Source organism: Perca flavescens, chromosome 19, assembly GCF_004354835.1.
Source record: "Perca flavescens isolate YP-PL-M2 chromosome 19, PFLA_1.0, whole genome shotgun sequence".
NCBI lineage: Eukaryota > Metazoa > Chordata > Actinopteri > Perciformes > Percidae > Perca > Perca flavescens.
This window is the reverse complement of record NC_041349.1, coordinates 31,325,755-31,339,178: the sequence shown is the minus strand read 5'-3', so window position 1 is coordinate 31,339,178 and position 13,424 is coordinate 31,325,755. Positions and strand designations below refer to the sequence as shown.

The following is a 13,424-nucleotide window of genomic DNA, read 5'->3' as shown; positions in this document are numbered from 1 at the left end:
AAAAATGTTTTGAGTAAAAGGGTACTGTTATTTCCTGTTGCTGGAATTCGATGGTTGAGATGACTGCTGAGACTGATTCTACATTTGCGGGATGGACATACTCCCATTATTATTTTCAAGAGTTATTACATTGCATTGAAGCAAGGTCAACATCTGTGTTTCAACAGGTAAAGGTACGGACAACATCTATGTCCCGACAGGTAACTTAGGAACAACAGCTGTGTCCCAACAGGTATCAGTACGGACAACATCTATGTCCCAACAGGTAAATAAGGAACAACATCTGTGTCCCAACAGGTAACGGTACAGACAACGTCTGTGTTCCTAGAGGTAATGTTAGGGACAACATCTGTGTCCCGACAGGTAACGTAACAGACAACATCTGTGTCCCAACAGGTAACGGTTCAGACAACATCTGTGTCCCAACAGGTAACGGTATGCACTACATCTGTGTTACAACAGGTAATGGTACGGAAAACATCTGTATCCCAGCAGGTATCAGTACAGACAACATCTGTGTCCCTACAGGTAACGGTACGGACAACATCTGTGTCCCAGCAGGTAACTTACGGACAACATCTGTGTCACAGCAGGTAACATACAGACAACATCTGTGTCACAGCAGGTAATTGTACGGACAACATCTGTGTCCCAGCAGGTAACATACGGACAACATCTGTGTTCCAACAGGTAATGGTATGGACAACATCTGTGTCCCAACAGGTAATGGTACGTCAGCAAGGACAGCAGTGTCTCCGAGCATCTGATAGATATAAATGTATATAGACATGTATGTAGATATAAATATAAATATGTCAGGAATTAACGTTTAGGCTTGCTACACGTAAATAATAGGATTACATTTTATCAGCAGTGGAAAGTAACTATACCATACTTACCTCCATTTTCTTCTACTTTATACTTTTACTCCACTACAATTCAGAGTCAAGTAGGCATATTGTACTTTTTATTTCACTATTCATTTTATAATTTTAGTTACTTTGTAGAGTCAGATTAATAATAGAAAATATTATGATGAATTATAATTAAACTGAATTGGATAAAGATGAGACTGACCAGACCCGGACAGCAGATGTTGGCTCTGGGGACGTGGAACGTCACCTCTCTGTGGAGCGAAGGCACCGGAACTGGTGCGGGAGGTGGAGCGCTACCGGTTAGATCTGGTGGGGCTTACCTCTACGCACAGTCTCAGTTCTGCAACCATACTCCTGGATAGGAGTTGGACTCTTTTCTTATCCGGAGTTGCCCAGGGTGTGAGGCCCCGGGCGAGTGTGGGGATACTCACAAGCCCCCTGGCTGAGCGCCACTAAGTTGGAGTTTACTCCGGTGGACGAGAGGGTCGCCTCCCTACGCCTGTGGATGGTGGGGGGGAAAACTCTGACTGTTGTTTGTGCATATGCAGCAAACAGGAGTTCGGAGTATTCGGCCTTCTTGGAGACCTTGAGTGGAGTGCTGCATGGGGCTCCAGTGGGGGACTCCACTGTTCTGCTGGGGGACTTCAACGCACACGTGGACAATGATGGAGACACATGGAGAGGCGTGATTGGGAGGAACGGCCTCCCTGATCTAAACCAGAGTGGTTGTTTGTTGTTGGACTTCTGTGCTAGTCATGGATTGTCTATAACAAACACCATGTTTGAACATAGGGATGCTCATAAGTGTACTTGGTGCCAGAGCACCCTAGGTCAACGGTCAATGATCGATTTTATAATCGTTTCATCTGATCTGAGCTGTGCTTCTGGAAAACTGTTCGCCACCTCAGGAGGGGGAAGCGGGGAACCATCCAAGCTGTGTACAGGAAGGAGGGGACACTGTTGACGTCAACTGAGGAGGTAATAGGGCGGTGGAAGGAGCACTTTGAGGAACTCCTGAATCTGACTAATACGCCCTCCATGTTAGAGGCACAGCTGGAGGATGATGGGGGATTGTCGTCAATTTCCCAGGCGGAAGTCACTGATGTAGTCAAACAACTCCACAGTGGCAAAGCCCCGGGGATTGATGAGATCCGTCCAGAAATGCTCAAGGCTCTGGGTGTGGAGGGGCTGTCCTGGTTGACACATCTCTTCAAGATTGTGTGGAAGTCTGGGACAGTGCCAAAGGAGTGGCAGACTGGGGTGGTGGTTCCCCTTTTTAAAAAGGGGGACCAGAGGGTGTGTGCAAATTACAGGGGTATCCGTCCTGGTCGTGGAACAACGGACCAGATCTTTACTCTCGCAAGGATCCTGGAGGGAGCCCGGGAGTATGCCCAACCAGCCTACATGTGTTTTATGGATCTGGAGAAGGCGTATGAACGGGTTCCCCGGGAGATACTGTGGGAGGTGCTGCGGGAGTATGGGGTGAGGGGGTCTCTTCTCAGGGCTATCCAATCTCTGTACAACCAAAGTGAGAGCTGTGTCCGGGTTCTTGGCAGTAAGTCAGACTCGTTTCAGGTGAGGGTTGGTCTCAGCCAGGGCTGCGTTTTGTCACCAATCCTGTTTGTAGTATTTATGGACAGGATATCAAGGCGTAGTAGGGGTGGGGAGGGGTTGCAGTTTGGTGGGCTGGGGATCTTATCGCTGCTCTTTGCAGATGACGTGGTCCTGATGGCATCATCGGCCTGTGACCTTCAGCACTCACTGGATCGGTTCGCAGCCGAGTGTGAAGCGGCTGGGATGAGGATCAGCACCTCTAAATCTGAGGCCATGGTTCTCAGCAGGAAACCGATGGAATGCCTTCTCCAGGTAGGGAATGAGTCCTTACCCCAAGTGAAGGAGTTCAAGTACCTTGGGGTTTTGTTCGCGAGTGAGGGGACAATGGAGCGGGAGATTGGTCGGGTGCGGTATTACATTCAATCTATTGCACCGTTGTGATGAAAAGAGAGCTGAGCCAGAAGGCAAAGCTCTCGATCTACCAGTTAGTTTTCGTTCCTACCCTCACCTATGGTCATGAAGGCTGGGTCATGACCGAAATGGCCGAAATGGGTTTCCTCAGGAGGGTGGCTGGCCTCTCCCTTAGAGATAGGGTGAGAAGCTCAGTCATCCGTGAGGAGCTCGGAGTAGAGCTGCTGCTCCTTCACGTCAAAAGGAGCAAGGTGAGGTGGTTCGGGCATCTGGTAAGGATGCCCCCTGGGAGCCTCCCTAGGGAGGTGTTCCAGGCACGTCCAGCTGGGAGGAGGCCTCGGGGAAGACCCAGGACTAGGTGGAGGGATTATATCTCCAACCTGGCCTGGGAACGCCTTGGAATCCCCCAGTCAGAGCTGGTTAATGTGGCTCGGGAAAGGGAAGTTTGGGGTCCCCTGCTGGAGCTGCTCCCCCCGCGACCCGACACCGGATAAGCGGATGAAGATGGATGGATGGATATCCAAAACCATTTGTGTAGCTAATTTATGCTGCAATGCGCACAAAAAACACAGGGGAAAATTACACATTTGGATGAGATGGTGGCTAGAGAGACATGTGTAACCACTGTAGAGACAGCAGGGGGCAAATCAGCTGTGGATGACTGGATTATGAAATAATTGTTTTTTCTGCCTGCTTGCCATTTTCATTTTCAAAAATCTATTTTTTCCATGCTTACACACTTGATGTCAATGGTCCCTAATCCAGTTGTAAATATTTCACATACTTAAAATGAATCTTAATGAGAATGACTCCAACAGCAAACAAGTGGGTTACAATTCTTAACAATTCATTCTAACAATGGCCACTTGGTCCAATCAGTCATTTCAACTACAGTTAACTATATTCAGCACAGCAATCCTAATGCATGTCCGATCCTTATTGCAAAAAGGAAAGAGCCATGTGACAGTAGAATTACCTGGACACAGTCCATGCGTAGATTATGTTTGTACCCAACCAAAACCAACCAGACCAGGTGCATCCGGAAAAGGGTGTTTCAATACTTTCTAAATTGTAAAGGTTTTCAATGTGATTTGGCTTTGAAAGTAGTTTGATGAGGTCAGCAATAGGGTTTAGGGTACATGACAAATAGCTGCTAATGCTCCCATGTTTGCCAGGGTCAATATTGAGTTTACAGCTTGTTGCACTCCCCCAAAGTAGCCAAAAGCAGGAAACAATAAGCATGTCTCTAATAGAGTGTTTACTTGTTTGTGTTAAACCACTGAAATGTATTATGTGACACAGTGTAACAGCATCAGAAGAAAAGAAGAGTAATAAAGTCAGCAAACACTATTATCACTATAAACAAGTCTGGATCAACGGAAGTACATTTGTCCTTCACCTTGCACTTTGTGAAACAACAAACTAACAAGCTACGCGCTGAAAAGAAAATTTGGATGGTGCAACAGGGCAGGCCTGCTTGGATCTTTCTGTGAACGATTGTAAAGATTTACAAAGAATATGTTTATGGCATTTCCTCTCTAACTGGGACGTTTTGGGACCGATTGGTGGGATTGCTGTGGACGAAGTACACACGGAGATACACTGGTAAGAGCCAATGAGATTTAACTATGTATCCAGCAAATTTAAATAGCTCACGTTACTGTATTGTGTCAACAGTTAACGTCATTTAATATTGCATGTGGCATTTTTTGTGTTCCACCGAAACAAGTTCCTTCCTGAGACTATTCTGCAGAGCCACTGTCGCTGCGTCTGGAGCTTAGTGCTGCCCAAGACGATTGTCATTGGTTTAAAGAAATGCAAACAACTCAGAGTGTTTTTTTCTCCTATCCTAGAATGCATCTGGGGTGTAGCCAGACCTTACTCCACAGCTCTGTGGAGATAGAGCTGGCAATTAAAGGCTACTACAAACACTAATGTCGCTCTATGGTGTTTTTTGCCCCCAACTAGTCCTTACAGGCAGCACTGCAACCGCTGCCTTCAAGGCACCTAACCCTAACCTTAACCTTAACCCTAACCCTAACCCTAACCATAACCAGTGCCTCCCAACAGTGCCTTCCAGGCAGCGCTGCCTGGAAGGCACCGCCTGACCGTTGGGGGCAAAAAACACCGATAAACACAGTGCTGTGTCAGTCACACAGCAATAGCTATCTTAAGTTTGCAAACATAAGCCACCATAAGCTACGGGTCACACCAGACCAGTTCAGCAGATGTATAGTGTTGGAATAAAGCCTGACATCTGTCCCTCCCCTTCTGTTATCTCCGCTATCTATTTTGCAAGGGCTCCGTCACTGCATCTGGGGCTTAGGCCAAAGATATAGGCCTACCCATGGTTAGGGAATAACAAAATGACCTTAAGCAGAGCTCAACGCTAACTTTTTAAAGTGGTAGCCGGCTTGGCCACCAGGCATCAGCTTTTGGTTGCCAAAATTGACAATACGGTTGCCATGAGATGCTCTCTAATGAGCCAACACATAGCCCAATCAACTTCAACAATGCAAACACACACACACACACACACACACACACACAAGCTCACACACATGCTCACTCACACACACACACACACACACACACACACACACACACACACACACACACACACAAACACACGCTCACACACACACACACACACATACACACACACATGCTCACATTAGATTTGTTCCAGCAAATGTCCACATTAGACACCTCAGTGTACACAGGCTAAATGAAACAGTTCATCACTTGATATCCACTACGCCTGCATTCACTTTCTGTTATCCATGCTCACTCATAATTCATCTACAAAAATGTGTTATCAGTGCCCACATTTACTGTGTTCTTGCTGTCAATATTGCTTACAGCTTACTGTTCTGTTCTGTGGTGATTTTGTAAAATCCTTATGACGCATAAAATGTGCAGAACAAGTAAGGCAAAGACAAATCTGTTTCTTCAGAGGAAAGGATTAGGTGGAGAAGACTGACATGAATAGCAAGTGGTGGCTGGATGAGCCAATATATTACAGTTTTCGATTGCTAAATGACAGACGGCACAACTGGAGTAACGTGCAAAACTCTAACCACAGTCTGCACAGCAGCAGTTCATGTGGACCAAACTCTAGTTCGTTTTTCATTGCTTGCCCAATCAAATTCAACAATGCAAACGTGCGCACATACACACACACACACACACATACACACAAGTGTTCAAGCATGCTCTTCTCTGCTTCGGCTCTAGTTTTCAAACACGCTAAGGGTCATGTGAGTCATTCTTCTTACACCGCAGCCAGAGGAACTGTTCACCTGAGTGTAAGGGAAGAAAATAGCCATGGTTCCTTGGGCCCCGAGCCAGGCAAATAAAACTTGGAAAGCCACAGAGAATGGTTGTGGCTGTTATCTGACTACAGTGTGTAAGAGGCTTCGAACTGCCTGCCTCCCCACAGAGCCGACCCTAATGTATCCAGGGGAGGTGTGGCTGAATCAATACTTCTCGAAGAAATGCCTCTCAACCATAAAGGCTGATGTGTGCAAACCTCTCGCAGTGATACACTCACAAACCAACAAACACAGAGCAATGTTCCGATTTGACCGTTTGATTCAGATGAAGTGCCAGGCTGATGAAATTCACAGATATGCCTACTGCAAAAAAAAAAAAAAAAAAAAGCCTTATACAGTAAAGCTGCAGTAGCCTGAGAAAGGCTGATTTAGAATCTGTGTTTGCGTAACAAATTAGATGGCTAATTTGCTCTGAGTCACGCTCTCTGGGGTCTAAAATGAGGCTGCCACAGAAAAAAAAGTAATTTAATTCAAGGCACCTATGTGGACGGCTTGTATAATTATCACCAAGGACCCAGTATACAACAGTACACGCTGAGAATTAAACAGAATAATTGGCAGCAGTAAAAGTTAATCATTTAAGGGCCCTGTGCAACTCTCAGAGCTGTTACTGATTGTGGAGTGAATGGTGAAATGAAAAGGAGCTGAGCTGTGAGAGGAACTGGCAGCGCAGAGAGACGCTCAGTGAATCCAGCAGAGTGCATTCCAGCAGCTGTGCAGGTACACTACCTGAGCAGGGACACAATGCACCTGAAAGACCCACAATCCCTTGAGAGGAGGTTTCCTGTTAGATATGATCAAGGCAGGCTCATATAGCTCTCCTGTTTTTACTGTAATACAGAGGTAAAGTGATTACTAACAAAACAATTTGAACTAACAGAGGAAATGAAACTGTGGGGCTGCACACAAAAGCAAAGTGAGGGGTTTTGTTGTACAGATTCCCACTGGAAACTACAATCACATTCACCTCCGCTATAGGCTGAACAGAAACAAAGTAAATCAGGTTTAATGACCCCCCCTCCCATCTTTATACCTTGACGCCTTCCTGGTAAAGTAGGAGTGGGTGAACTCCAAGTGGTCGTCCAGCCACGCTTCCATCCTCTCGCTTTCCGGGGAACAGCAGTCCTCCATGGCGCAACGGCGACAACAGAGTCTCCCGCTGTGAGCTCCGGTTACCGGCTACATCTAACCACAGCAGAGCCGGTACCGAATGATGAATACGGAGAAAGAGAGAGAAAGAGAGAGAGAGAGAGAGAGAGAGAGAGAGAGAGAGCATGGGGGCCGGTCCGTCGGTGCGCGCGGATCATAAAAAGCGTTGACTGTGCGCTTCCTTGTTGGTGAAGCGACTATTGAGAGGGGGGGAGCAGCAATAGGCTACCCCCTTTCTCTCTCCTTTATCACAAAGGACGGTCGCCACAAATAAACACTATAGCCTACCCTATGTTGTAATGTACTGTGATAGCATTGCAATTTACGACATTAGACATAGGCCTACTATTGAAAAACAAAGATGCATATGGTGCGGTCAGTATGGGAGTAAACAATTGCTTTTTTTTCTAATTCATTGTACTTTATTGTAATGTTATTTAATGACTGCTATGAAGGAAAACGGCAATGATGATCATAGCCCAATACAAACTTGTAAATCGTTTTAAACTGCGGACTTTAAAGGGTCACTCCAGTGATTTAGCATTGCACTTTCACACATTTAGTCACATGGGACAGATTCAAGTTTGTCATTCAAAGGGACTGTCAAACCCCCACCTCCAAGGACGAAGTGCTGGGGTGCCCGGGAACTTTTAAGAAGTGATTTTTAACATGCCGGACAGGGAGCTGGATACGTGCAAAAACTGTGGCGTTTATTAACAAAACAACAAAGAAACATACTCAAACAAAGGGCACAAACGTACAGAACACCAGACATGACATCCAAAAAACATCAAAGAAATTGTGGCCGCAATACACTAATTTGTGGCCACGAAATGATAATTTGTTTACACAAAATAGTATTTTGTGGCAACAAAGTAGCCTAACTATAATGTGGGCATGTTCTGGCTATTTTGGCCTACTTTCCAGTAAGCCTCGACGTAGGCTTATTGGCGACGTAATCAAAATGCGTTGGGAGGATGTTGTATATGGATCGTTTGCTCACTGGAACAACGCATTGACATATATACAATGGATCAATAGACCCCGTTGCTCTGGACGGAGACCAGTGAAGGCTATTAGAAGCACTTTTCCGGTGATCTCTTCCTTTACTGCGCAGCCTCCAACTGACAGAGACAACGTAAATGTGACGTGAGCAACGTGTCTGAAAGTTGTAAGTCTTCTGGTAACTGTGACAAGAGAAATCTCAATCATTTCCAATCTTACAGAGACGGAGAGCGTAGGTATATGTAAGGAGATAACATAAGCACAGGCTAATTATTGCTAACTAACATGCTAGTTAACATTAGTAATTAAACCTAAACAGCTAATGTAAGTCGAAACTGCCTGCGAGCTTCTCCTGTACTATACGGTAATTCCTCTACTGTGTGACAGTAAGTCTCGTGGTTATGACACAATCGTTAGCTTATTATATTATTATATTATTATTATTATTATAACGTGAGGTACAAGGTAATGGAGCCTTTTATACATTGTCGTGTTTCTTTATAAATAAACAATGGACAAATAGAGTCTTTAAACGCTTCAGATGTAAAGTTATTTGCAGTCAAGTGAAGTAAAAAAAAAATGGCGGTCAGTGTAATGCTAACAAGAGGTGATCGCTTCGTAGCAACAAAATGGCGCCATCGGAGGTTCGCGTTCTGAAGCGAAGCTTACCCCCTTGGAACAACGTCCCCAAGACGTCGCTCCGGCCTAAACATCGTCCAGGTTCGTGTATGTGACAAATAAAGTACCTTACCTTCACTGTAGATGCTATACTCATATTTATACATCATCCAGATGCTATACGTCCTGTAGATGCTATACTCATATTTATATATTGTCCAGACGTCTGCTGTACGTCCAGTAGATGCTATACTCATATTTATACATCGTCCAGACATCTGCTATACGTCCTGTAGATGCTATACTCATATTTATACTTCATCCAGTCCTAATTGGGCAGCATGGTGGCCCAATGGTTAGCACTGTGGCCTCACAGCAATAAGGTTGCGTGTTTGAATCCAGGTTGTTCCGGGGCCTTTCTGTGTGGAGTTTGCATGTTCTTCCCATGTTTGCATGGGTTTCCTCCGGGTGCTCCGGTTTCACCCACCGTCAAAAACATGTACTAGGTTCTCCAGTCAGTGCCCTTGATCAAAGCACTGGCTCAGATCTGGAGTTGGTCCCCAGGCGCATTGGCTGCCCACTGCTCCCTTGAGGGATGGGTTAAATGCTGAGAATGAATTTCGCTACATGTACGTGTATGTGACAAATAAAGTACCTTACCTTCACTGTAGATGCTATACTCATATTTATACATCATCCAGATGCTATACGTCCTGTAGATGCTATGCATATTTATATATTGTCCAGACGTCTGCTGTACGTCCTGTAGATGCTATACTCATATTTATACATCGTCCAGACATCTGCTATACGTCCTGTAGATGCTATATGTGGCAAGGTGTGTCTTACAAGACAGCAAATTTGCGTAGAAGCTAAGGACTGAAAACATAAAACTACTACATCACTTATCTTTATCAGTGTCTGTCACATTCTGAGTAAATGTGTTTGAATGGGTGAGGTTGTTCCTGCTAAGCATTGTCAGCAGAGGGCGCTCTAGGCTTTACATTACACTGCGCAGCCGTAGCTGACGCTGGCAGTAGAAGTAATTGTCAGTAAGTGATGAATGAGTTTAAAGTGATGGTTTGGAGTAATTTCACCCTAGGCTGCTTTGCACCATGACCTCGAGCCAAACAACCCCCCAGAAGCTTGTTATAACGTTGGTCGAGTTAGAGTTATCAGCTGGTTAGCTTAATGCAGGCGCTAATGGACCCACGTTTGTATCTCGTAAATTACCCCACTAATAATGCCCTGAATGATACCAAACTTCTACAATAGTACAAATAGTTTCTGTACGAGGCATTAGAACGTTTGTAACTACACCAGAAGTATATTTAAATAACACTTGCCTGAAGGATATTCTTCTTGCCTGCTATCACGATGATTATAAAGCTAATCATTGCTAGTGCGCTTACACTAATTATACAGTGTACTTTTATGTTATCTTTTCATGTCGCAAGGCATTCATCGCAAGGCATTGGTTCCAAGAATGTGGTAGAACTCAGATAAAAACGTATAAGAGTCGACATACCAATGCTAACTACAGCTGATATGCTAATGCTGTAGCCTGTGTTATCATGGTCAAGTCAGATTGTTTAAAGGATCATTTCTGATAATTTGGTAATGAGTTTGCATAAGTCTTGTATGTTTAAATGTGTTTTATTGAAGTTTGTGTGTGAGCAATGAGAGAATAACAGTGACGGAATTTGTGATTTAAAACACCTTCATTACATTAAGTCAGCTCATAAACATAAATCGTTGGGGTTTAGGAACAGTGATAAGTTTAGTTCATACAAGTATCGACTGGAGTAAGATTAAGATACTTGTTATTTTTCCTGGTGTTTTTCATGTAATCTAAGTTTATGCATTACTTGCATGTTTGTGTTTCAAAAGAGAGTAATTAGATGCTAAAGGGGGATTCTACAGTTAATGTTACTTACTGTTACTTACATGTAAACCCTGTGAGCATAAGAGAGAAATGTAAATTTGGAAATCTGTGAAAAGAGGATGAAAAGTGGTACAGAGATGAATGTGTGTCTGTGGCATTGTGTATGAGTTTCCATTAATTTGGGCAGGGGCACTAGTATGTGGTACTGGGTTATGGTGTATAGGAGTACAAGGTAACATATAATGTGCATGGGCAGTAGAAGTAATCGTCAGTACATGATGAACGAGTTTAAGTGTGTACGCTAGAGAGAGCGATCCTGACCGTATTGTCGGTTTTACAGAAATAAATGTGTTGCTCCAGAGTGAACGTCCCTTCATTCTAAGAAGTGTAACATATTTATACATCATCCAGACATCTGCTATACATCGTGTAGATGCTATACTCATATTTATACATCATCCAGACATCCGCTATAGACCTAACTAACTTTTTTTTACTATTCTGCATTACTCAAGGTGATTTTGACCTATTATGATAGACTGTCCCACAGTAGGAAGCTGCAGATTTTCTCAGACAACTTGTGCTAAGAGCACTAAAATGTCTATCATTTCTAATATTAATGTGTTATTTGCATTTTCTCTTTTGATTGGATTTGATTTGATTATATCGCCAATAAGCACACGTCGAGGCAATGTGCTTACTGGGAAGTAGGCCAAAATATCCAGAACATGCCCAAATTATAGTTAGGCTACATCTATTTTGAACAAACAAATTAGTTTTTAGTGGTAACAAGTTAGTAGATTGTGGCCACGATTTATTTTATTTTTTCCGGATGTCATGTCTGGGGCTCCGTACAAACGGAACCCAGAGAAATACAAAAACTAAATTAAACTAAGGCAAAATAACATCAAACAAACCAAACGGCAACCTCACAGCAAGCATCCAAGTCCTTTCTCTCTTGCCCTTCTTCTGAAGGCACTTTTAATCCCTCAACCTCAACTAACTGGACCCTACCACCTGCACAGGGGGAGCTAAACTGAAAGAAAACCTTAAAGCTATAGTGCGTAGTTTCTGTCTCTCCCATGAAGAATTCAAAGTAATGACAACAAAACTGTAAGCGCATCCACATGACACAAGCCTTACATGATCGCGCTTCATCCCGAGCCCTCCTCCACACAGTTGCTGTCGGACAACCACGAGTACTCCGAGCTCAAAATCCAACATGGCTGCTCTGTGCATCAACAGCAGTGAAAGCTTTAGTAACATACAGTTATAGGCACTTGTGTCTTACTGAATCAGTCATACATACAGTCCTGTTCATCTTCTATCTGTGGACAATGTTGCTACGCTGTTTGTATGCACAAAACCAAAAAAAAAAAAAAAAAAGCCTAATGCCTTGTTATCAACTGGCATTGCTAACAAAGGCTAACCTGGCTAGGGGTAACCCACAATGAAAAATCTGACTTGTAAATGGACCGCATTCATCTCGGGAGTGACGTCATTCCCAGCTCTGGCTTCTGAGTTCCAAGGTAAATGGACCTTCTTTCACAGCGCTGCGGAGGAAGGTCTGGCTAGTCCACACAGCATTCTGGGATGGGAGAAAAACGTGCTCTGCTGAATAGTCTCTGGAAGGAACTTGTTTTGGTGGAACATGTGTATGTTCAAAAGTAGTTTTAGTCATGCAACAGAAAACTCAGATTTATCCTCATAAATCCACCAGAGTTTAGAACGCCAACACAAAGAAAGAGGAAGGGGACGGACATCCGGCCATAAATGAGGGACATCCAGCGGAATTTCCGGCGGGACCACAGCAATCCTGGAAGTGGAACGTTGTCGATATAGACTACCTAAACCCTGATGTGGTATTACAGGAAATTAAAGTCATAACAGAGTACCACACATACACTGATGTCTATGTGCCAATAAAAAAGAAAGTTATGCAAAGATCCTATATATCAAAACACATTTTAATATGAATATAAAGGGCATAAACATACCAACCCTAAGTTATGACAAACATACTGCTGAGCACCAAGAGACAGAGAGTTTGTGTATACTGATTTACCTTGGTTTTTACAACATGCACATTTATTATCTCCAGGGAATAAGCCGCACATTCATTTCTGTTCAGATGCTTGGTTTACACAATGCTGATTTATAGTGGCTAAAACCCTAAAGACCTTTTAGTCACATCTGCAGCAATGAATTCCTTTAGCCCCTTTTTCTAACACTCACACAAACAAAGTGTGAGAAATGTGTAAAGTGGTTTTAGAGACATTTAGAGATCAGCTGAAACGATCAGCTCTATCAGCTTTCAACAGCTTGTAGAAGTGAAATGAATAAATTGGATTTATTTGAATTTTTGCAAGAGCAAATTCTCCACAAATCATTCATTTATTAATCTCTTTTGACCTTTTTTTAGCTTTTACACTCAAATTAACCTGATAACTTAAAATAAAAATATATAATAAACCCAAGCAGTAATTTACTTTTCAATTATCCTTTGAATCACACTGCTGGAAGTGTGCAGGCTTTTATTGATGAAGTGTAATGGCTTTCTGTCCTCTCCAGTGTCCCCCCAGCTGGACACTT

At 43.6% G+C, this 13,424-nt stretch overlaps 1 protein-coding gene across 1 annotated transcript in view; it reads right to left on the bottom strand.

The window, feature by feature from the left end:
• pde5ab (phosphodiesterase 5A, cGMP-specific, b) overlaps positions 1 to 7,471 on the bottom strand; it is a 100,164-nt gene extending 92,693 nt beyond the window's left edge. The window contains 1 exon segment of the mRNA XM_028564407.1: positions 7,209 to 7,471. Coding sequence (XP_028420208.1) covers positions 7,209 to 7,306 — 98 coding nt within the window. The 5' untranslated portion in view covers positions 7,307 to 7,471.
• Between the last annotated feature and the right edge of the window lie 5,953 nt (positions 7,472 to 13,424).